Below are 22777 nucleotides of genomic sequence, written 5' to 3'. Positions count from 1 at the left end.
GGGAAGAGGCCAGGGCCCCAGAGCTGGCCATCTGCGACAATGGCCCAGGTGCTACGCTTCACCCCAGTGCACAGAAGAGGAGGCCCTCAAACCCCCCATGCCTCCTATCCCCACGACCGGAGGGTGCTAGCAGATTGTGACCAATTTTAGATACAGCCTTGACTTGAGTCTAGGCTGCAGTGAGGAGGAAGACTTGAACTGTGGGAACGGTTCGTGTTCTAGACGAGGGCGCCTGGGGGATGGGCAACAGGGTGACACCGTCAGCGGGTACGGTTTCGGTTTGATAGGAAGGAAAAGTTCTGCTGTCCTGGTACAGCAGGGAAGTAGCTGTGATTAGTGACATGTCCCATGTTTCCAAACAGCTAAAGAGAGCGGGGTACCGTGTGTGGGGTACGCCTGCAGTCTCAGCACCTCAGAAGTGCAAGCAGGAACTTGAGGAGTTCAAGGTCAGCTTCGGCTACATAGAGACTTCCAGCCCAGAATGGATTACAAAAGGCTGAACTCAGCAAGTTCTACTGTTACTATTACTGTCAGTTCTGGGGATCGAACCCAGGACCTCAGGCATGCCAGACAAGCGCTCTACCACCCAAGCTGCATCTCACCATGCCCTCCCACCACCAAAACACCTCCAATGCTTCCCCCAGACAGAAATGATAAATATTTGTGGTGACAGGTACGTGAAACAGCCTGACTTTGGAGTCACGGTGACTGAATCATTCCTGCCTCTGGGTCACAGCTTTCTTATCTGTGAAATTTGGAAAAACCCGGTAAGTCTTCCTCGGCTTTCGCTGGGGCCTGAATGGCGCCATTATTCAGAGAGCCCTTTAGAAATCTGAATGTGTTATTTACACACAGGTGCAAGCTGACACTGTCCCTCTCACCCATCCCACCCTGTCTTGAGCTGTCAACGGTGGGAGCCCCATCTGCCTTTCAAATCTGTCCTATTAACCACGGACAAGGTCCAGTGCCCACCTAGGCTCTGCGAAGCGTTAGCCAGAGAGATCTGCCTGCCTGCGTGATGGCCCCAACTTGAGTAATTCTGAGAGCCTTCACTAGTTATGCCTTTAATCCCAGCACTCAGGGCAGAGGCAAGTGGGTCTCAGTGAGTCAGAGACCAGCTTGGGTTACATAGTGAGACCCCGGTGAGTTCAAGAGCCAACAGAGCCAATGAAACACTTGGTTCTTTTCTAACTCAGAAAACCATCCAGGCACAGAAGCCAAAAATCCCAGGAAATCAGTTCTTGGCTGATGCAATCCATGCTCCAACACCACATCCTTCCTGTACAAGCCCCTCCCACCTGTGTGCCCACTTCCTATGGCTCCCCTTGATTCTACATCCAGATCTAGATGTAGATTGACCCTGCTTCCCATCAGCCAACACAAGGAGACATAAAGGGCTCCATCAAAGCATGCTACAGCTTCCATTTAATGCCTCTCAGAAGACCTGGTGCCTGGTTTAATGACCCGCCTGCCCAGCATGTGACAGACCCTAGGAATGGATTTGTCCCATCTCACTGTGTAGCCAAGGGTGGTCTTTGGCCATGACTCCAGCTAAAACAACTGAGTTTTGTTCTTTTGAGTTAGGGTCTCACACTGTAGCCCAGATGGTCTTAAACTCAGGGCAGTCCTCCTGCCTCAGCCTCCTGAGTGCTTTAGATTAATTTCTAAATTATAGACTAAATTCTATCTTAGCCTTTTCTCTTATGCCTGCCTCTCCACACACTTTTGCACATGTGTACACACGCATGCCCACACACATGTGTATGTGCGCATGTCTCCACCTTATGTTTTGAGACAGGGTCTCTCACTGAGCCAGAAGGCAAACAAGTCAGCTAGGCTGAAGGGCCAGCAAGGCCCAAGTATCTTCTTGTCACAGAGCTAGGATGGCAGGTAAGAAAAACCTGCTGAGCCCGGCATTTTTACGAGGATGCCAGGAATCCACCCGAGTCTTCCTCACACTTTCTCAAGGTACACACACCAAGCTATGTCCCCAGTGTGGTGGTTTTGTTGGTTGGGTGAGCCACTGCCTCACATAGCTGGCCTTCAGTCCTTATCCTCCCGCCCCCCAACCCCAAAATGAGGGGATCACAGGATGTGCGCCCAGCGAACATGGCTTTTCCCTGGTCTCCTGTCCCCCCATTCCAGCCATATTGCTTCCCTCTGAGCCTTGCACAAATGAAGCAGCTTTCCCTCTCTGCCTCTCTGCCTGTATCTGGCTGTTCCCCACTCCCCCCCCCCCCACCCTTTTCTTTCAAAACTGACTCACTCAGTCCTTAGGTTCTCAAAGGCCTTCTTCTCAGTGAAATCTTTCCTAACCACCCATTAGACCAGCCCCTCCCTTTCCCACGAGGCCTTGTTTCGTTTTGTGAATCACCCTTCCTTTGAACCACTGGTTGCTGGTTTGTGTTTGTTTATGGTCTGTTTTTCCCCCATTAGGGCACACCGTCCTCAAGGACAGCCGGCCATGAGTGGGCACCGCACACACAAGGGACTTCATGGGTGGCACTTACAAGGAAGTGGTGACTTCAGTCACTGATAGAGAAAGGAGTCAGAGCAGGAAGCAGGAGGTGGGAGCTGTGTGCCTGCAATCCCAATATTTGGGGGTGCTGAGGGAGGAGTTCAAGGCCAGTGTGGGCTATAAACAAGTTCAAGGTTAGCTTGTGCCGAACAGGTTCAGTTCGGAAACAAAAGGGAAGGAGGCTGGAGGGAAGGCTCAGCAGTTAAGAGCTTTTGCTGCTTTTCCAGCGGACCCCAAGCCTGGCACCAGCTCGGCAGACGGCTCACAACTGCCTGAAACTTCAGCTTCTAGACATCTAGCCTCCACAGACACCCATACAGACGTGGTATTTGTTCAGATAAACACACACAGGTACACATACGGTAAAAATAAATCTAAAGCAGTAACAACAGCAAAAAACTAAGTTTGAACAGTCAGGGAGGATATTTTTTAAAAAATAGAGGCGACAGAGGGGCGGGGCCAGTGAGGCTGCACTCCACAGCCCAGGAGAGTGGGTCCAGTGAGGCCCTACTCCACACAGCTCAGGAGACCCTGACTGGGCCACCGAACAAACAGTGGAGAGATATTCAACAGGGAGCGGGGAAACTTGCCTTTGGAGTCTCCTAGCGCATGTTCCCTTTGACTGAAATTCCGATTTACTGCACGCTCTGACCGGGAATCAGTAGGCAGGATACCTAGTCCGGAACTCCATAGCTCTATGTGCTGATTCCATAACGCCGTCCCTCTTTAAAAACGATCGGGCTCCACTCCTCTGTCTGGGGACCTGCCTTGCCCCGTGCTCAGGTCTCAAGAGCGAGAGGCAGTTCCCCAAGGCCTCTTGCTTGCTCCAGAAAGACCTTGAGGAGCTGTCCCTGGCGCTGGGCCCAATATACTCTACAGCAGACCTTGTCAATGATCTGAGGCAAACAGTCCTCCTGCCCTTCGGCCACCGAGAGGCCAGTTTTGATGCTCAGCCGAGCTTATCCACAGCCATTTCTCCCTACCACCCCGGCCCAGCTTCTGAGCCTGCCTGTGTTCTTTATGTCAACGCTCGTCCACCTCCCAGCATTCCCTAGACCCCCTCGGCCTAGCAGATTTCCCTAAGTATCATGTCCTGTATCCCTTTCCAACTCAACCAATACAAAACGATGTTTTCACAGTTAACGTGAAGTTTCCAGTCAATGTCAACCCCTGCTCCAGGCGTTCTGAAAGACCCCCCCTGAAGAGACACCTTCCTTTTCCTTGATTGAAAAACTGTAACAACAAAACATCCCTCATTGATTTGATAAACATCCACATAGCTCCCTCGGTAGAACGCACCAACCAAGCACCAGATGGGCCAATTATCCAACTGTATGTAATATAACCATCCTTTCTGGGGCACAGCTTAGAAACTGCAGGGAAGCATCTAGACAAACAGCTTACCTAGCAGGGGACGCTCCCTCTTTATTTTACATTATAATATCATTTTAAAGTGGTGGGGTCACAAATCAATCTTTCTTTCTTTCTTTCTTTCTTTTTTGTTTGTTTTGTGGTACTGGGGTTTGAACCCCGGCCTTGGGGAAACCCAGCAAGTACTCTAGTACCCTACCACTGAGCCACACCCCCATCCCCTCACTGGGGGATTCTAGGCAGGGGCTCTACCACTGAGCCACATCCCAGTCCCTCACTGGGGGATTCTAGGCAGGGGCTCTACCACTGAGCCACACCCCCAGCCCCTCACTGGGGGATTCTAGGCAGGGGCTCTACATTATGCCTTACCCACAGCCTCAAGAGTGCTTCAGACTGAACTTCTTAGTATTTCTGAATTGTAACACATTTTAGTTTCATTACAAGCCAGGGAGTCTCATGGGAGTCAAAGGTGACTGTGACTCGTTCCTAAGTCCCTAGATTCTGCCAGGGTCCAACACAGGAGGACTGGGGATATTAGTGGTCTGGCAGCAGGGACAGAGCAGAGCAGGCAAAGGAAGCGGGCAGAGGAGATGGGGACTCAAGCCCAGGAGCTGGTCTAGAGGGATGGAGACCATGGACAAGTCAGGGCAGGGGGAGCTGTACCTGGTCCCTCTGTGTCACCCAGCACACAGGAGATATGGCACAAACCACTCGTGAGCAAATGAGGCCTCAGGGCAACTCAGCCGGTGAGAATGAATTCCAAGAATCTGTATTCAGCTTTGCTCCTGCTGAGGGGATTGAGTGGAAAACTCCAGAGTGAGGGTGGCTAGGAGGGAAAGGAGCAAGAGGAAAGGGAAGTTTCTTGCAGGAAGAAGTAGGAGAGCTAGCCATCAGAGCACGATGGGACAGCAGATGGCTGAGCATCAGTCTGGCGGTGGTCACAAACACTGGCTGGCTCACTGCTCGCCGGCATGGCCGGTCCTACACCGGGCCACCTGCCTCTCCTCCTTTCTCTACTCTGTTGAGAGATGTCTCCTCAGGCCCATCCAGACACAACCGGAGCAGGAAAAGCCACATGGATGACCTGGATGTGGGGATTTGAGCTGGGGGAGGGGCAGATGAAGAGGTGCTCTCACGGTAAAGGATGAGATGGAGAGGGAAATGGGAGCAAAGCCTCAGTGAGGAAGATGCTGCACTGCGTGTGCTACCAAGCAAAGGATGTGCACCTGCGGCAGGAGTCTCTGGTGGCCCTGGTGGGAGGGGACTGGAAACCGTGCCCCGTGAAGGATGGCTGAAGCAAGAGCCATGACAGGCAGGCTGTGTCGCTAGAGCTCTGAGCTCCCAGGCCAGCTCTGCCCATCCTAGTTATGATATGACCCGAGGCAGGCCATCTTGTCACTGTGACTCTCCAGCATTCTGAGGGACGACCGCGTCTTCAGAGGTGCCATTTTTAGGCACATTGGCACGGTGTCTGGTATGAATGTAAAGCTCAGCTATTGCCACAGAGTGAGCCTGGCATGGGTAGCCTATGCTAAGAAGAGCTATCATGGAGCAGAATGCTTACTGAGTCTCTGCAGAACCAGGGGCAGGGCCAGGGCCAGCTCAGTGTTCAGGAAAGTCCCGAAGGGGTGCATTTGTAATGAGATGGACCTCCCAAAATGGGTAAACTCCCAGTGAGGACAGCCCCACAAGAACTGGACAATTCCCCTTCATAGATGGCTCCCCCACGGGTGTGGAGGGAGATAAAAGATAACACAAGAGAAGGGAGGTGAGACGCTACCCCAAGGGCAGTTAAAGGGTTTCTTCAATATAGGATTTCCCAGCTTTCACCACCTTAGAATGTGGTGAACTCAAGTGCTTGTAGAAACAAGACAGGCAGGGAGTGGGCTGCAGAGGATGAACCCATCCGAAGGGCAAGCCTGGGCTTCTCGGTGACTGCTGACTTTTGTTTTATTTAACTAGTCCTCTTGCATGCATATTAGGTACGCACCCTACCACTGAGCCACGCCCCCAGCCCCTCACTGGGGGATTCTAGGCAGGGGCTCTACCACTGAGCCACGCCCCCAGCCCCTCACTGGGGGCTTCTAGGCAGGGGCTCTACCACTGAGCCACACCCCCAGCCCCTCACTGGGGGATTCTAGGCAGGGGCTCTACCACTGAGCCACGCCCCCAGCCCCTCACTGGGGGATTCTAGGCAGATGTCTACCAGTGAACTACATCTTCAGCCTATATTTTCACTTTTTATTTTGAGACCAAGAATCACCACCTTTTTCTTTCTTTTTTTTCTTTTTTTTTTTTTTTTTTGGAGACAGGGTCTCTCTATGTAGTTCTGGATGTTCTCACTGCACAGACCCAGCTGGACTCAAACTCACAGAGATCTACCTGCCTCTGCCTCCTGGGAAAAGGTTTGCTCCACTATGCCCTGCTAAGTCTCACCACTTGTGAGCCACCACTTGAGACCAGGCACCACTGTATGGAAAATACATCCGTCACTGTTGAGTCGACCTGTGCCCAACCCGAGAAAAACAGCTTCAAGTCCTGACTATGGTACCTGCAATACACGGCCTTGCAAAGTTAAACAAAGCCCCCGAGACTACACTAGCACAGAGAGAGATGCCTTCATGTGAACAGGAACTCTGGACAGAGACATGCGCAGAGACAGAAGAGTCCGCGTGGCAACACAGGCAGACGGTAGAGTGACCTGTCTGACCCATCTCCACCTTGGAAAGCTAAGGACCGCTGCCACTGCCAGGAGCTAAGGAAGGCTTTTCCTAAGACGGAGCATGGCCCTGTCGACATCTTCACGTCGGCAGAGCAGTTTGAGACAATACGTCTTCTGGATTTTCTTGGTTGGTCTTATTCTGTCGTTTTCTAGGTTTTGCTAGGTGGCTCGATCGGAACTCAAACTCAGAGATCCTCCTGCCTCAGCCTACTGAGTGCTGGGGCTGCAGATATGCGCCAACACATAGAGTTCCCTTTCTTTCTCTGTCTCTGTCTCTCTCTCTCTCTCTCTTTTTGAAATAGGGTCTCTCTGGGTAGCCCTGGCTGTTTGGCTTTTTGTTTTTTAAATAAATATTTGTTTATTTCATTTATATAAGCACACTGTAGCTGTCACAAGAGGGCATCAGATCCCATTACAAATGGTTGTGAGCCACCATGTGGTTGATGGGATTTGAACTCAGGACCTCTGGAAGAGCAGTCATGGTTTGGGGTAAATGTGCTGGCTCCAACATTAGGAGGATGAAACTGGCCTTAAACTCAGTTCATCGACCTCTTCCCTGGAAGATTGTCCACTGAATGAACCAAGAAGCATGGCTCTACTTCTAAGGGCTTTTGATTATTTGTAATTTCGCTTTGCTTTCTCCCATAGCCTAGGCTGACCTCAAACTCGGTAAGTAACCTCGACTTTCTGATCCATCTGTCCTCACCTCCTGAGTGCTGGGATGGTAGGTGTGTTGCCGTCACACTAGAATTATGCTTGGGTGCTTAGGTTTGAAGCCAGGGCTTTATACCGAGCAAGCTCGACCAACTGAGCTACGTTCCCAGGCCTGCCGGGAACACTAATCCTAATTCCTGGCCTTTTTGTTTTATGCCCACACAGACACCATTCACAGGAATGAGGGTAGCAACTTCTGGTTATTTGATGAACGTTTGGAAGATGCACAGAAACTGTGTGGCTCAACCCACGGGGAAGAGGACTCAGGTCCAGGGGTTACTCCTTGGGAGCCTTGCTTTAGCCATCCATAGGACGGGAAGGTACACTCTCCCAAAACTCTGACACTTGCAGGTTGCAGAACCGCCCAGAACGTGGTTGGTGTCAGAAGGGCCCTCATGGAGTGTGCCCTTCCGTGTGCACACTCCCCGCTTCAGCAGGCCCCTTGCTCTGGAGCGTAGGGTGTGGTGGCTGCCCTTACCTGTGCTGTGAGCTGGATGGGTTGGGACAAGGTGAGCTGTGGGGTCCCTGGGGGCTGGCTGGTAGGCTGTGATGGCGGCAGGTCACCTCCCCCAGAGGAGGCTGGGGTCTGCGAGGTGGAGGAGGAGGCAGAAGAGGTGGAAGAGGAGGTGGAGGCGGCGGCAGCAGCGGCGGCGGCGCTGGACTGCTGGACCGCAGCGGCCAGCAGCTGGGCCTGAGCTTGCTGAAGAAGGAGCTGTTGCTGAGCAGGTATCAGCGCTGAGAGCTGCGGGCGAGCGGGCACAGCCAGGGCAGCAGGGGCAGAGAAGGCAGAGAGGGTTTAGGATCTGAGTTAGGAGACACATCTTTTACAGGACACAGAAGAGGCAAGAGAGAGAGAGAGAGAGAGAGAGAGAGAGAGAGAGAGAGAGAGAGAGAGAGAGAAAGCAGGTGCGGCCTCCGTGAGACTTGTCACCACTAGGGCCTGGGATAGATGGGAGGTTTGTACCCTCAGCACGGTCCTTCACCAGATACTTACCCCAGCTAGCTGGCTGCCCGTCAACATGAGTTGGGCCTGGGGCAGATGAGGCTGAGCCGGCTGGGGGGGCGGGGGTGCTGCTGGGGCTGAATCACCACTGGGGTCTTCAGCCTTGATCTGGGGAGGAGAGAGGCAGGGTCCGGGACCCCAGAATGTTAAGTGGAGGCCAGAGAGAATGCCCACCTGTGAACCAAAAAGAGGGTACGTGTGTGGCTGTGGCAGCCCTAGGCTGACACAGGGGGGTGGGCTAGAGGAGGGGCCAGGCCATGGCTTGAGACCCTTTGACCACTTCTCTGGCCTGAGGCTTCTCAGAAGTCGGTTAGAGCTAGTACCCCATCGGCACACAAACTCCCTTCCCCTTTGGAAAATGCTTTCCTCCTCCTGGGATCAGTTTCCCCACCTGTAAAATGGGAAATGTTGATGGGCAGGTCTCTAGGACTCCCACATGCCCCTCACTTGCTTCAACTTGGGGTATAACTATTTTGTTTCGTTGGGTTGTTGGTTTGTTTGTTTTGAGACAGCGTTTCACATTGTAGCCCTGGTTGTCCTGGAACTCGCTATGTAGACCAGGCTGGCCTCAAACTCACAGAGATCCACCTGCTTCTGTTTCCCAGGTGCTGGGATTGAAGGCGTGAGCTACGACACCCGCCTAGGGGACTTCAGCTCTGACTTGTCCTTTGGAATAAAATTTTGTTGAAGGGACTGGAGAGATGGCTCAGTGGTTAGAGCACCGACTGCTCTTCCAGAGGTCCTGAGTTCAAATCCCAGCAACCACATGGTGGCTCACAACCATCTGTAATGGGATCTGATGCCCTCTTCTGGTGTGTCTGAAGACAGCTACAGTGTACTCACATACATTAAATAAATAAATCTTAAAATAATAAAATAAATTGTTAGAAAAAGAAAAAGAGCAGTCATGAATTTAAAGAAGAACATGGAGCGACTTATGGGGAGGCTTTAGAGGGAGGTAAGGGAAGGAAATTTATGTAATTATACTATAATATCAAAAAATTAAATTAAGTAGTTTTAACTGAAAATAAAAAGACCCAGGACAATTCAGCCTTACCAGCTGGAATGGTTATGGCATGAGCACCTGTCATCCTCAGCACTTGGGAGGCTGAGGCAAGAGAATTTTGAGTTTGATGACCAGCCTAGGTTACATATTTATACCCTATCTCAAGAAACAAAAGGGGGCGTGGCTGAGGGGTGGGGGCGTTTGATAGACACCATACTGCTGGACCAGACCGGACAGCAGGGACTATCTATCTATCGCCCAGCATCTCCTTCAGCAAAAGGAGATCTAGAGAGAGAGAGAGAGAGAGAGAGAGAGAGAGAGAGAGAGAGAGAGAGAGAGATGACTTATGTAAGGAGACAAGGAGTATTGCCTGGGACGCAGAGGGAGATAGACAGACACACAGAGGTTCAGGAAAGGCCTCAGAAACCACACTATTACAAGTTGGAGGTACGGGTTTTCGCCAGAAAAGATGTTAAAGGCTCTCTCTCCGGCTTGCTGTAGTCGGCGTCTAAAAAAATGTTTATTTTTATTTTACATTATTTTCTTTGCGTGTGTAGGTGTACACATGTGGCAGTCAGAGGACAATTTTCAGGAAGTCTCTCCTTCCGCCATACGGGTTCCAGGGATCGAACTCGGGTCATTCAGGCTTGGTGGCAAGCCTCCTTTCTCACTGAACCACCTCATTCCACTTTCCTCTAAATTACTTAGGTTTTTTTCCCCTGTAGCCCAGGCTGGCCTCAAACTCAGTGCACTCTTCTTGCCTTATTCTCCTTAGAGCTGGGAAGAGCAGCACACATCACCAGACCCAACAGCATTCTTGGGCGTGCTTAGTTTGGGAAAATTCAGAATGACACACTAAAGATCTGTGTGTGTTTTGATAGGTGTTATGTTTTAATATGAAGTTTTAAAAAAAACACTAGAAACTTTTTAAAAGTTTTTTTTTTAAAGGGGGCTAGCCTGGAACTTGCTATGTAGACTAGGCTAGCCCCGATCTCTTAAGAGATATGCCTGCCTCCGGGGTGGTGGGATTCAAGGCATGCTCTATTATACTTAGCTTCTGTTTTTTGAAGCAGGTTCAGGCAGGCCAGGGTGGCCTCAAATTCTCTAGGACGTCAAAGATGACCTTGAACTTCTGGCCTCCCTGCCTCCCCCACCTAGAGAGCCATGTCACCGTGCAAAGTTGATGGAGTCCCAGGGATCAAATCCAGAGTCATCATGAATGTTACTCAAGCCCTCAGCCCATGAAGTCACATTCCTGGCCTACTGTTTTTGAAACAGAGTCTTGCTAAGTTGCTCAGGCTAGCCTGGAACTTACTGGTGCAGCCTGGGATTACTCCTCACCTCCCTCTAGAGAGCTGGGATCAGATACCCACGCCGCCACACTCAGTGATCTCAGTGATGGCGTTTTAAACATTTAAGCAGCAGTGACTCTCTTCCCTTCCCACCAGTGGAGGAGAGGCCCAGGACATGAGGGACTCTGGGTAGAATTTAATAACCGTATTTATTTGCATGGGAAACGATTCTGGTTTTCCATTCATGAATTTTCCATTTAAAACCCCATTTATTCAAGCTCTTGGGAAAAAAAATGAACCTGTTAGTGATCTGGTAATTGTTGGAAGAGATCGATAAGTTCCTACGGGTTGCTGTTTGTGTTACACGATTTTTTTTTTTTTTTTTTGGTATCACATTTTCCACGATAAAAAATGTTTTTAAAAATTGAATCACTTAACAAAATTATTATGTAAATAATACACCCCAGTGGTGCACAGATGTGTTGGGGTGGCAGGACATAGATGGCCGATCTGGGGATGCTCCTGTCATAGGAGGTGGGGTGGCGCAAAGGCCAGGGCCAGAGAATAAGGGTGAGGTATAAAGGGTAGCCAGGCCTGGGAAGGGGAGGGAGGACCTCTCACTGGCTCTCAGAGCAGGCTGCTCATGGGAGCAAAGATGGACAGCTGGAGTAAAGGGGAACACCAAGGCTGAGGTCAGAAGGTCAAGGGGCCCTTCGGACGTGCACCCCTGTACAAAAGGTACCTGCTCACAAGGTATGGAGACATAGTAGATGTGGGGAGGACCTCAGAGGCTGTCCTGACCACCCACCCTCCTTCCCCACGCACCCTGCCCCCAGCCCAGTGTTAGAGAAGAGGAAACTAAGAAGCCCAGAGAGGGGAAGTGACTTTCCCATGGTCACACAGCAAAGCTGCAGGGCTGGGTGAAGAGCCCTGCTGAGTCTCACCTCATCCCTCAGCCACCTCTGGTCAGGACTCTGTCCACGCCCCCATTCTTGCTTCTCCTTTCCAGTGTCTGAACCAGTCTGTGGCACTTACCCCCATCACGCTGGATGGAGACTGGGCCTCAGAAGCCCCCTATACACCAAGTTCCACAGTGCCTAAGCACAGAGCCCCCTCTCTCCATCACCGCTACTCCATCCCCATGGCTGTCCTCACGGGGTCTGCCAACTTCTCTTATCCTGCTCCCTGCTGTCTGTGTGTCTGTCTCTCTCTCTCTCTGTTGGTCTCTCTCTATCTCTGTCTGCTTCTCTCTGTGTCTCTCTCTGTTGGGGTACAGGGGTGCTTCAGGCCCCCTTTGGCCAGGGAAGTCGGGATGGGGGCGGGGCTTTGGCTTCCTGTTGTTATCGTCCTGGGGCTCTGGGGGGGATTCCCCTGGCCACCCCCACCCCCTAGGGAAGGGGAAGGAGACTGGGTGAGTCACAAGCCTGGGGCGGGAACCTGAGGGTGAGAAAGGGCAGGAACCTTGCCTCTTGGTACCCTTGCAGGACCTCGGTCCACAGCAAACACACCGAAGCGAGTACCACCCGCTTCCCCGATGACCCCACCGGTACTTACCTTGGTGCTGGGGCCAGTTGGGGACACAGAGAATGGAGATGTTTTATTCTGGGGATTCTGTAAAGAGAGAGTTGGGGCAAGGGGATGGGAATGGGGTCGTGAAAAGTTCTGGACACCTGCCCTCCGCCCCCTAACCACTGCTCCATCCTTCCCTCCCTCCTGTGCGTCTGAGTGAGCCTGACCTGATGGTTAATGTCGGGTCCATTTCTTTCGGTGTCTGTAAGAGAGAAGGCATGATGTTACTGCGCATCCCTACATTCGGTCCCCACCCCATCCCCCAGCTTCCCCACCTCTGCCCACCCACACTCACCTGTGTGCTCTGATGGGGAGTCCAGGCTTTGCTTCTCGGCCTCCAGGGGCTTAGACATTCTTATTTCTGTGACCAGAGAAGGGATGAAAATGGAGGGGTGGGAGAGGCAGCCAGGAGGGCTCGGAGGCCCTTCTTCTGCCAGCCCCACCCCCACTAAACCTTTCCCAACCCCACACCTACCCCTGACGCCTTGAAGTAGCTCTTCCAGAGAGTTCACGGAAGAGGACACCTCCAAAAAGTGGCACAGGAGCTGTCTGTCACCTACCGTGAAGCACCCACAGGGCAGGGTGGGACATGGGATATGGTCACAAGAAGACATCAGCTGGCTGGGAGGGGCCGGCGGGGCTCCACAGGAGCCCGTACAGCCTCTGACCTCCTTCCCAGGCAGGTGGCCGGGGCTCTAGCCTGTGCCCTACCGGGTTTCGAGTGAGACATGTTTTCCACTTTGAGCAGGGCAAGCAAGCTGTGATGGGGTTACAGGAGCCCCAAAATGAGAAGCTGTCAGATCTCACAGTGTGATTCAGTCGTCCCCTGATCCGACACTTTCCCTGTCCCCACGTCCTCACATAACTCCCACCAGCCTTTCCTCCTGCATGATGTCAAAAGCCTGTAGCCGCACCCTAACCTCCTCCGGCCCCTACCCCACCCACCTCTACCCTGACCCTGCTCTTAAAAGCAGTGTCTCCCAAAGCCTGGAATCCCAGCTGTGCCTGCAAATCAACCCACACAGAACCCGAGGGAGGCAGGCGGCAGGGCAGTGAGTCTGACGCCACCCAGCACAGCACCAAACAGTACACAGGAGTCAGAGGGGTAAGATTCTCCATTTTACATGGAGGAAGCTGAGGCTCCAAGGGCTGTCACCCCAAACACTCATGAGCAGCGGTGGGTATCCTGGCTGCATTTCAGTGCTCTGAATCTAGGTTCCCTGCTTCTGACCCGGATCCCTCTGGGCTAACAGTCCTGGGATTCACCTTTGGTGTTTCATAGCCTGTTCTTGTCATGGTACCATCTCCTTCCCAGCCTGAGACTCTCCAAGTCTTTCCTGTGACTTTGACTGTCAGTGGTCTGAGATTTTACTCACAACACCCCTCCTGGACTACCCAAAAGCCCCAACAATATCACAGAATCCCGCCCTCCAAAGAAGGCGTCCAGTCGCACCATGTTCTGCACCTCAGATGGTCTCAGAAGGCTAACGTGTGGAGAGAGCTCAGCACAGGGAGAAACAGGAAGCCTCTAGGACTTTCACAGTTGAGGATTACTTGAGGCGAAACACCAGCCACTCTTACTTTAAACTCCCAATCCAAAAGCTAGGCTGAAGGGGCAGGAGATGGCTCAGAGGCAAAGACCAAGTACCGCTCTTGCAGAGGATGCGGTTCACTTTCCGGCACCCATTTCTGGTAGCTCCCAACTGCCTGTAACTCCAGCTCCAGGGGATCCAAAGCTGGCAGACATGTGCACACACGGTCCCCTATATACGTAATTAGAAGGAAAAGAACCAAGTCCGGTGTTGTATACAACTTGGGGGTAAACAATACAAGTACTCCAGGGACAGCTGATGAGGTGGCAGCTCCAGTGACTCGGTGCCTCCACAGGGCCCTGGGTTCCATTCCCAGATACACACACACACCATATACACAAACACACACACCATATACACAAACACACATCACACACACCACACACACACATACACCATATACACAAACACACACACACATCACACACACCACACACACACATATACCATATATACAAACACACACATCACACACACCACATACACACATACACCATATATACAAACACACACCATATACACAAACACACATCACACACATACCATATACAGAAACACACACCACGCACACCACACACACACATATACCATATATACAAACACACACACACCATATACACAAACACACATCACACACACCACACACAGACATAAACACAGACCACACACATACACACACAACCCAAACACACCATATATATAACCCCCACACCAAACACAAAACATACTATACACATATATCCTAAACACACACACTATGCACATACTACACCACACATACACACATGCCATACATACACCTCACACAGACACACACGCATATGCAAACTCTTCATACACATGCTCTAAACACACACACACACACACACAAACAGGGAAAAGAATAAGTTGCCACCAAAGGCCCAGGGCCAAATGTTCAGATTTCGTACCACGGCTCCAGATTGGAAAACATTCAAAAGCCTATCTGTGAACCAAAATGTGGTCTGTCCATACAACAAATCACACTCTGTCACTAAACATGCATGAAGTCCTGCCTCAAACACAGTGCTGAGTCTCACAGGCGGAGTGAAAGCAGACAGACAGAAATGCAAACATACGGCCAGGAAGCCGGGACACTGAGCCTTTAAGACCCTGATGAGAGTCTCTGCCAACCCAGGGTTTGAGAGGTTCCGGATGAGGGCCGGGAGCTGAAAGCCATCCTCAGATACACTGCAGCTTTGAGACTAGCCTGGGCTACAAGAGAAGCTGTCTCAAAACAAAGGGGCTGGAGCTGGGTGATGGTTCCACTGACAAGGACCTGCCATGGAAGACAGCTGGCCTCCGTTCAGCATCTGGGAGCCACCTCAGAAGAAGAAGCTGACTCCTGAAAACCATCCTCTGGTTTCCACGAACAACATACACATCACATGCTCCAGTAATAAATAGCAACAACAACAACAATAATAATAATTCACAAAAAGACAGAACCAATAAACTCCTCAGGAGCCTCTAGGAGATCGGGCCCTGCACTCGGGCAACCAAAGTCACAACTGAGCGTTTCTAGAAAACACTGACCAGGAAAGGCGGCGTCTTCAGATACCAGAACTCACCAGCTGTACGTTTAAAATCCAAGGGTTCTGTTTGTTTGTCTTGTTTTCTTTTCAAGACCAGGCTGTCCTCGAACTCAGAGATCTGCCTGCCTCTGCCTTCTGAGTAGGCCTGCCTCAGCCTCTAGATTGCTGGGAGTGCAAGGGTGAACCACACAATGCCTGGCTTGTACGCTGCATCTCAATAAAACACAGAAAGGATAGCCTGGGCTAGTATCTCAGTGAGACTATCCTGGGCTTATCTCCCAGTGGGATGGTGCTTGCCTTTTGTGTGCCTGGCCCTTGGTGGAATCAATATCACTTCCAAAAATAAACAGACAAATGAGATCAGGGAGACTGCTAGGTCACTGAAATGGTCCTGATGCAAGCATCAGCACCCATGCAGAAAGTCAGGTGTGTGGTTTTCATTCTGGTGCCTCAGGGAGGGAGAGAGAGAAAACCCTGGGTCTAGCTGGCCAGCCAGCCCAGCCTAAGCCATAGGCCACAGGGCTCGGTGACAGAACCTGTCTCAAGAAACGGGCTGACAGACTGAAGAGGTGGCTCCTGCCTGCAAGCCCGGTGACCTGAGTGCAACTTCCAGACCCCACATGGTGTGAGAAGAGAAACCACAAGTTATCCTTTGATTTCCACGTGCATGTATGGCTATGTGCATGTGTGTGTGTGTTGTGGGGCAGTACATGGATGACTGACTGGACATATACACCGATGTGCCTATGTGTATTGTATGTAGGCCAGAGGTCAAACTTGGGAATCACTCCTCAGAAATGAGCTCGGCAGCTCAGATCCAGTGAGAGATGGAAGAAGCCGGGGCCAGGCCCTGACGAACGCTAGTCACATCTCACACAGACCAGGCAGCTCCTAACCCTCCCTGGCCCAGAATCCTACCTTGGCAGCATCCCTGAAGCGCAGGGCCCTCAATCGCCTGTGCCAGACCCCTCCCACCTAGCCCTTCACCTCGGTACACACCCAGGTCCCCTAGCCTGGCCTTCAGGGTATGGCCACCTCCCTTGGCACCCTGTGTCCAGTTCCTCCTCGATGTTCTTCAACACAGAGAACATCTCTTCCTGCTGGGGGATCCACCTGCCGGGGTCACAGCTGGTACATCTGTGACTCCCATCTGCCAAGTGCCTCTGTCGCCCACAGACGGGGCAGCCTCTCACCTCGCCAGCCCAGAAGTTCCACACACACACACACCCCTGCCCTCTGCTGTGGGGTAAGTTTGTCTCCCCCTAAACCCCCCACACACCGAAAGCCACATGTCCTGGTCTACTCTGAATGTAACTGTATTTGGAGACAGAATCTTTTGCAAATCTGTTTTGCATTTCAAAACATTAAATTATTCACATGTATGTGTACATGCATGTGATTCAGGCGTGTATGTACATGTCGTTCGCATGTATGTGTACATGTATGTGCATGCGATTCATGTGTGTGTATACATGTTTGTGATTCATGTGTATGCATGTATGTGTGTGGTTCACATGTACATGTATGTGCTGTGGCAGATGAGTGAAAGTCAGAGGGCAACTTGCAGGAGTTGATTCTCTCCTTCTACCATATGAGTTCCAGGGACTGAACTCAAGTCTTCATGCTTGGCTGCAAGCCATCTTGCTGGTCCTATTTTTTTTCTTTCTTTGTTTTTGGGATTTTTTTTTTTTTTTGTTTGTTTGCTTGCTTGCTTGCTTTTTTGAGTCAGGGTGTCATGTAGCTCTGGATAGCTCTGTAGCCAAGGATGCTTTTGAACTTCTGATTCCTCCTGCTTCTACCATCTCCTGCGCGCCAGGACGGCCTGCACCAATACAGGTTAGGAGGGACGGAGGACCCGACTCAGGGCTTCATGCATGCTAGGCAAGTGCTCTACCCACTGAGCTAGCGCTCCAACCGAGTTCTTTTTTTTTTTTTTTTTTAAATAAAAAGACAGTAGCCCCAGACGGCCTCAAAATCATGATCCCCCTGCCTGATCTTCCCCAATTCTGGTATTACAGGTATGTGTCACCCTGGATTTGAAAAGTAGGGGTCACTAATAAAATACATAACATTAAGTGAAGCCATTATAAGAGGAAGAATTTGGCCTGCAATGCTGGCACCAAGAGAGCTAAGGCAGGAGGATTCCTGAGAGTTGAAGAGGAAGGAGAGGGGGGCTGGCAGACAAGGAGGGGAGATTGGGAACACACACACACACACACACACACACACACACACACACACACACACGACCATGTAGAGCCATTCGGAGACTACAGTCACTGGCAGTCACAGGCCTTGGATGGGCCCGGCCCTGCCGAAACTCCATCTTGGATCTCTAGCCTTCAGAATTAAAGAACACACCAGCCACCTGCTTGGTGACACTTTACAGCATCCCAAACCTCCTGTGGTTCCTGCCCTCTGGCCACACCTCCTTGAGCCCTGGGACTATGGTGTCTTGTTTAGGTCCCTCTTTCACAGGCGAGGACCTGCCCTGCCTCATGACCAGCTCAGAGCAGGTCCTGGCTGACTGCTGGGGGTCTTTCCTCCACAAACTGTTTCTTCCCGATCTCTGTCCCTCGCTGCCTTCCCATAGTTCCCCGAGGACTTGGTGGTCTCATACTGGTGCCTCTGCCTAGAGCCATGCCCCCCACTTTGAGGCTGTCCCCTAGGATGCCACCCTGATGGCCTGACGCGGAGACAGGAGTCTCCTTATCATCTGTGGCCCAGTTCCCTCTGCCCCTTCATCTCCCATCACCACCCAGAGGCTGTGGCCTTCTGGGACCCATGTGTCTTTCCAATCAGCCTGGGAACTCCTTGAAAAGGTCTGGTTTGATCTTCGGGTTGTCATAGTTGATGGTGACCCCGGGGCTGCAAGCTCCATCCTCCAGACCCTCCCCTCTGCTCCTCCCTACCAGAGCCTTCCTTCCTCTGCCAGCACTCCGGCTTCTCTTTGAAGAGCTCCAGGCGGTTCGGTTTGGTTCTTGTCAGCCTCCGATCAACCTTGCAGTCCCCACGTCCCCTCGGGAAGCGACTCTGATTCTGCCCTTTGAGGGGATGGTAGCTAGGGACAGAAAGTGATCTGGAGGAAAATGCCACCGTTCTGTTTGCCCAGCTCTCTCTAAAATTTTACCCCGTGACCCAGCACGCCACACCTGGCGCGGAGGGTGCAGTTACTCCCACGGAGGGTAAACAAGGTTCCACTGACTGACCATCGATCCAGCTGAAGTCTCCAACCACGTGGGACAAGCAATTTGCCATTGTCTCCCTTTTGGGAACAGGGTCTCCTGCAGCAAAGGCTGGCCTCACAACACACCTGGACTCTGGGTCCCGCTGCCTCTCCTGAGTGCTGGGATTGGCTGCGTGCACCAATGCTGTGTTTTATGTGCTGCTGGGGTCCAAACCCCATGCTAGGCCAGAACCCCGAAGGCCAAGATACAGCCCCAGGCCTGGTTCTCACTTTTCATTTCCAGACAGGGTCTTAATAACTTGTCCAGGCTGCCTTGAACCTGCAATCCTCTTGGCCCTGCTTCTTGGTAGCTGGGATTAGGACCTGGGCCGCTAGACCTGTCTGTTTCTTCGTGCTGTGCGTTGTTGTAGGTTTTCTTGTTTTGTTTTTGTCGGGGGAGGGTGGGAGGAGGTGTTGAGACAGGGTTTCTCTGTGTAGCCCTGGCTGTCCTAGAACTCACTATATAGACCAGGCTGGCCTCAAATTTGATATTCCCCTTGTGTTAGCCTGCTGAGCACTAGTGAACAAGGAAGTAACACACGCTTGGAGCTTCATCTTCACTGTGAACCAAATGATGCCCGTGCCAGGGCTCAGCTTCAGTCCAGAGCAGAGACAAGCCCAAGTCACGGCCCTCAGCTGTGCAGAGATACCACCATGCCACGGCCATCACCACCAGACAGCCTTGTCAACGTGACACCCGGGCTTCCAGATTTTTTTTCAAAACATACACTAGTGTACGGAAGTGTGTATACATGTGAGTGTGTGTGTGTGTGTGTGTGTGTTCCAGCTAGAACTCAGGGCTTTTTGCAGGCTCAGCAAGTGCTCTACCACTGAACCACACACACTCCCTTCCCTGGACATTCAGCTTTTTAAAAGTCCCCCCAGGAGATTTTAAGGTGCTCTAAAATCCTGGTACTTCCTGAAGCCTCAACCACATGGAAAAGTTGGCTAGCTATTTATGGTGGTCCCCCTGTCACCCCAGGTCACGTGTGACATTTTGCAAGGAGAAGTACCAGCTTCTCTCCCATGTCCCTTAAACCCCATGTCCCTCAGGCCAGATCCACCCCAGGCTGCCCAAACTCTGAGTTTACCCTCACTTGCCCCAAGTGGGCCAGACCAGAGACCCTAGGTCCCTTCTACCCTCCCTGGCCCTCCCTCCCCGACTTTCACTTCTCCTCTACATTTCCCCCAGCCAGTTTTTAGCAGGCTTTAGTCTAGCTTCTCGTTAGTACTTACCGAAAATGGGGCTAAATATAGAGAGCCGGAGAACTGCCCCTCACCCTCCCGGCCCCACTTGGCCTGTCCCCTGGGTACTCTGTCTCCACACACATCAAGTTTACGGCCTGGGAGCCCCCTTGGGCAGGGCTGGGTGCTACCGGGAACCTCTAGTCTCTTGAGGAGTGCCACCTCCTACCCCCCAACCCTGCAGCCGTCCCAGGTAACCACAGGGGATCAAACAGTGCTGTCCTGTCAGGGCGGAGGAGGGATGGAGATCCAGATAGCGGACACAGCAAGACAGCAAGAGCTCTGGCATAGCCAGCTACAGCCAGCGATGCCAAACTCCCCACATAGGTGTTTATAGATCCCAGAGAGGAGTAAGTGCATGCCCAGAGCATCACCCTTCACAGCCTCCGTCTGGAATGAGTGAATGCATGAAGGGCAGGCTGGGGTGAGTGCCAGCCAAGGTGAGCCTCCACCCGCCACTGCCCTAAACGATGTACACGCTGTACACACGGCCCAGGTTGCAAGGTTTGGTCCTGTCTGCAACACCCTGATGTTTCCACCTGACCATTCAAACGTCCATCCTACCCCCCCCCCCCCGAGAAGCTGGTGGGGCTGGGGAAACGGCCAAACATGAGGGTCTGAGTTCAAGTCCCTAGATCCCCATCTTCAAAAACTGGCTGCAGGGATGTGTGTCTGCATCCCCAGTACAGACGTGAGGGGGAGCTGGCCAACCAACCAGCCTGTGTCAAGGCAGAAGGCAAGGCCTGACACCCTGCGCCTGACCTCTGAGTGCCACAGATACTTGCCCACACTCACATGTGCATGTGTGTGCGTGCACATACAACCTACAGGTAGACACACACTCAGATGATGCCATAGGCTGGTAAAGAACCCATCCAGATACATGCATGTACACGTGCACTTACTCATATCTAGAGTGACGCACACACACACTCGCGCTCGCACACATACACGCACGCACACATACACACACGCACACATACACACACACACACACACGCACACACGCACAGTCATAGGCACAGATGATCTGATATGCATACACTCGTGTCTAGAGTTGGTTCATTCTGAGATAACCACACAGACCCCTGAGACACTCCATAGGTAGAGAGCCGGAACACAGGCAGCGAGTGCTTTGCCCAAGGCCACACGGTGTATTAATCGAATCCTCACGATGTATTGATTCTTGCCAATGCTACATGGTGAAAACCCGTAACAGTTCTGGGTAGGATTTTTTTTATCCTCCAGAAAGCCCCAGTAAAGGGCCCAATGTCTGTCCAGTGCCTACAAGTTCTCACTGGAGGTGAGTCAGTGGTGAAGGCGCTGAACATGCGCAGACAGTCTGGACCGCGTATGTACACTGAACAGGTACACATGTGTACACCCACACAATCACCTCAGTGACTCATTACCTGTCAATCCAAGTCTTCCTACCGTCCACCGCCATCATTTTTATACCCTAGCTCGGACACCTCCTCCAGGAAGCCCTCCCTGCCACCATGACAGCGGAACCGGATAACTTCTGGACTATCATCCTTGTTCCGCGCCCCCACCCCAAGTCTGACCACCCGAGGATTGTCCACTAAACTTATGACTCCAGAAAGGCAGACCTGAAGCCTAGACCTCACATGTTTACCACACCGACATCCAGCACAGAACGTCCCAGTAACCAGTGGTTGTTGAAGGGGCTTGGCGATGTCCCCACCTCCTGTCCCACGTCGGAGGGATGTACACCAAGCTAACACTGACACCGACAGTCACCCAAGAGCTTGACACACACTCGGCCAAAGCTCTAGAGTCCCAAGAAAGGCAGCCGTGAAGTACTGACCCTGGACGAGATACCCCGGCACTGGGCCAAGCCGCGCTGGTTTCGCCTTACAATTCCCAGCACACTGCTGAGGCGTGCTAAGTCTGGGCAGAGACTCAGCATACCTCTACGAAATGAGTCCCCAAGTGCAAATCACCTGATCCCGTGCCTGCACAGTCCCCAGCTCTCCCAGGCAAGCTTGTACCGACTCAAAGACATAATGCATGGAGAGGGATGAGGAGACTGAGGGTGGATAAGAAGAGTGCCCATTTCGCAGAATAAGTGGACTGAATCGGGACGAAACCACGTCTACGGGCACACACAGCAGACCCCCTGCACACCCAGGGGTGACAGTGGTAAGCAGGGAACCAGGACACCACACCCACACACATAAGCACACTTGCACCACCCAAACACAACCGCTTGGCCTTCCAACCCTGTTACAGCCCTGTGTGTAAAGCATCGCCGGAGCTGCCCAGCCCACCAGTTCCCCTTATGAAGTCCGGCCACAGACACATGGCCCCCTCCCTTCTCCCGTCCACTCAGTGGGGAGACAGACTGGAAGCTCCCCCGGTGCCTAATGCAAGACAGGCTCAAAGAGGATCTGAGGAGGGGGGCTAAGTGCAGGAAGAAAAGGGTGTCCCTAAAGCACGGGGCCTCCCAAACAAGGAGGGCAGCTGAAGAGGAGGCGCAGGAAGGGTCTGCAGAGGTGGCCAGCAAAAGTGCCCTCTGTCCTCCCCACCCATGGGAAGGCATCAGCCTCTTACCTGGACCCCCCATGCTGGAATGAACCATGCTGCCCGCCAGCCAGGGCTGGGGAACAACTGTGTCATCTCCCCGCCCTCTCTGGGGGCCAGCCCTCCCTGCCGGAAGTCACCCCGGGAGGAAACCACAAGGCCGGTCCGCCCCCTTCGGAAGGGAAAATACCCTGGCCCACAGACCGACCCCAGCGGCCCAGTCGACCCCAGATCATGATTGTATTTGAGAGTGGGGGGTTAGTCGGGTGGAAAGCGAGGACGCTGGAGGAACTGACTCTTGCAGGGGCTACACCAGGAGGTGTCTCTACAGTCCTCCTGCCTCCTGCCCCCGCAGCACAGGGGCGAACACATCTGGAACAGGGCGTGTGACGCTGCGAGAGAAGGTGAGGTTACACAAAAAC

At 52.4% G+C, this 22777-nt stretch overlaps 1 protein-coding gene across 14 annotated transcripts in view; it reads right to left on the bottom strand.

Annotated features, from left to right (window-relative positions):
- POU2F2 (POU class 2 homeobox 2) overlaps nt 1-22413 on the bottom strand; it is a gene marked incomplete at both ends in the record, with an annotated part of 35260 nt that extends 12847 nt beyond the window's left edge. For 5 of the 14 annotated variants that reach the window (XM_080908902.1, XM_080908903.1, XM_080908894.1 and 2 more), the window contains 5 exons: nt 8320-8436; nt 12181-12237; nt 12363-12397; nt 12491-12556; nt 22386-22413. In XM_080908902.1, the coding sequence (XP_080765028.1) occupies nt 8320-8436; nt 12181-12237; nt 12363-12397; nt 12491-12556; nt 22386-22413 (303 nt within the window). Of the gene's footprint in view, nt 1-7803; nt 8068-8319; nt 8503-12180; nt 12238-12362; nt 12398-12490; nt 12557-22385 lie in introns of those variants that run through there. The other 9 variants (XM_080908900.1, XM_080908901.1, XM_080908893.1 and 6 more) reach the window with 5 other exon arrangements.
- Nucleotides 22414-22777: the final 364 nt, after the last annotated feature.

Source organism: Micromys minutus, assembly GCF_963924665.1.
Source record: "Micromys minutus genome assembly, chromosome: 32".
Taxonomy (NCBI): domain Eukaryota; kingdom Metazoa; phylum Chordata; class Mammalia; order Rodentia; family Muridae; genus Micromys; species Micromys minutus.
This window is presented reverse-complemented; position numbering and strand designations above follow the sequence as displayed.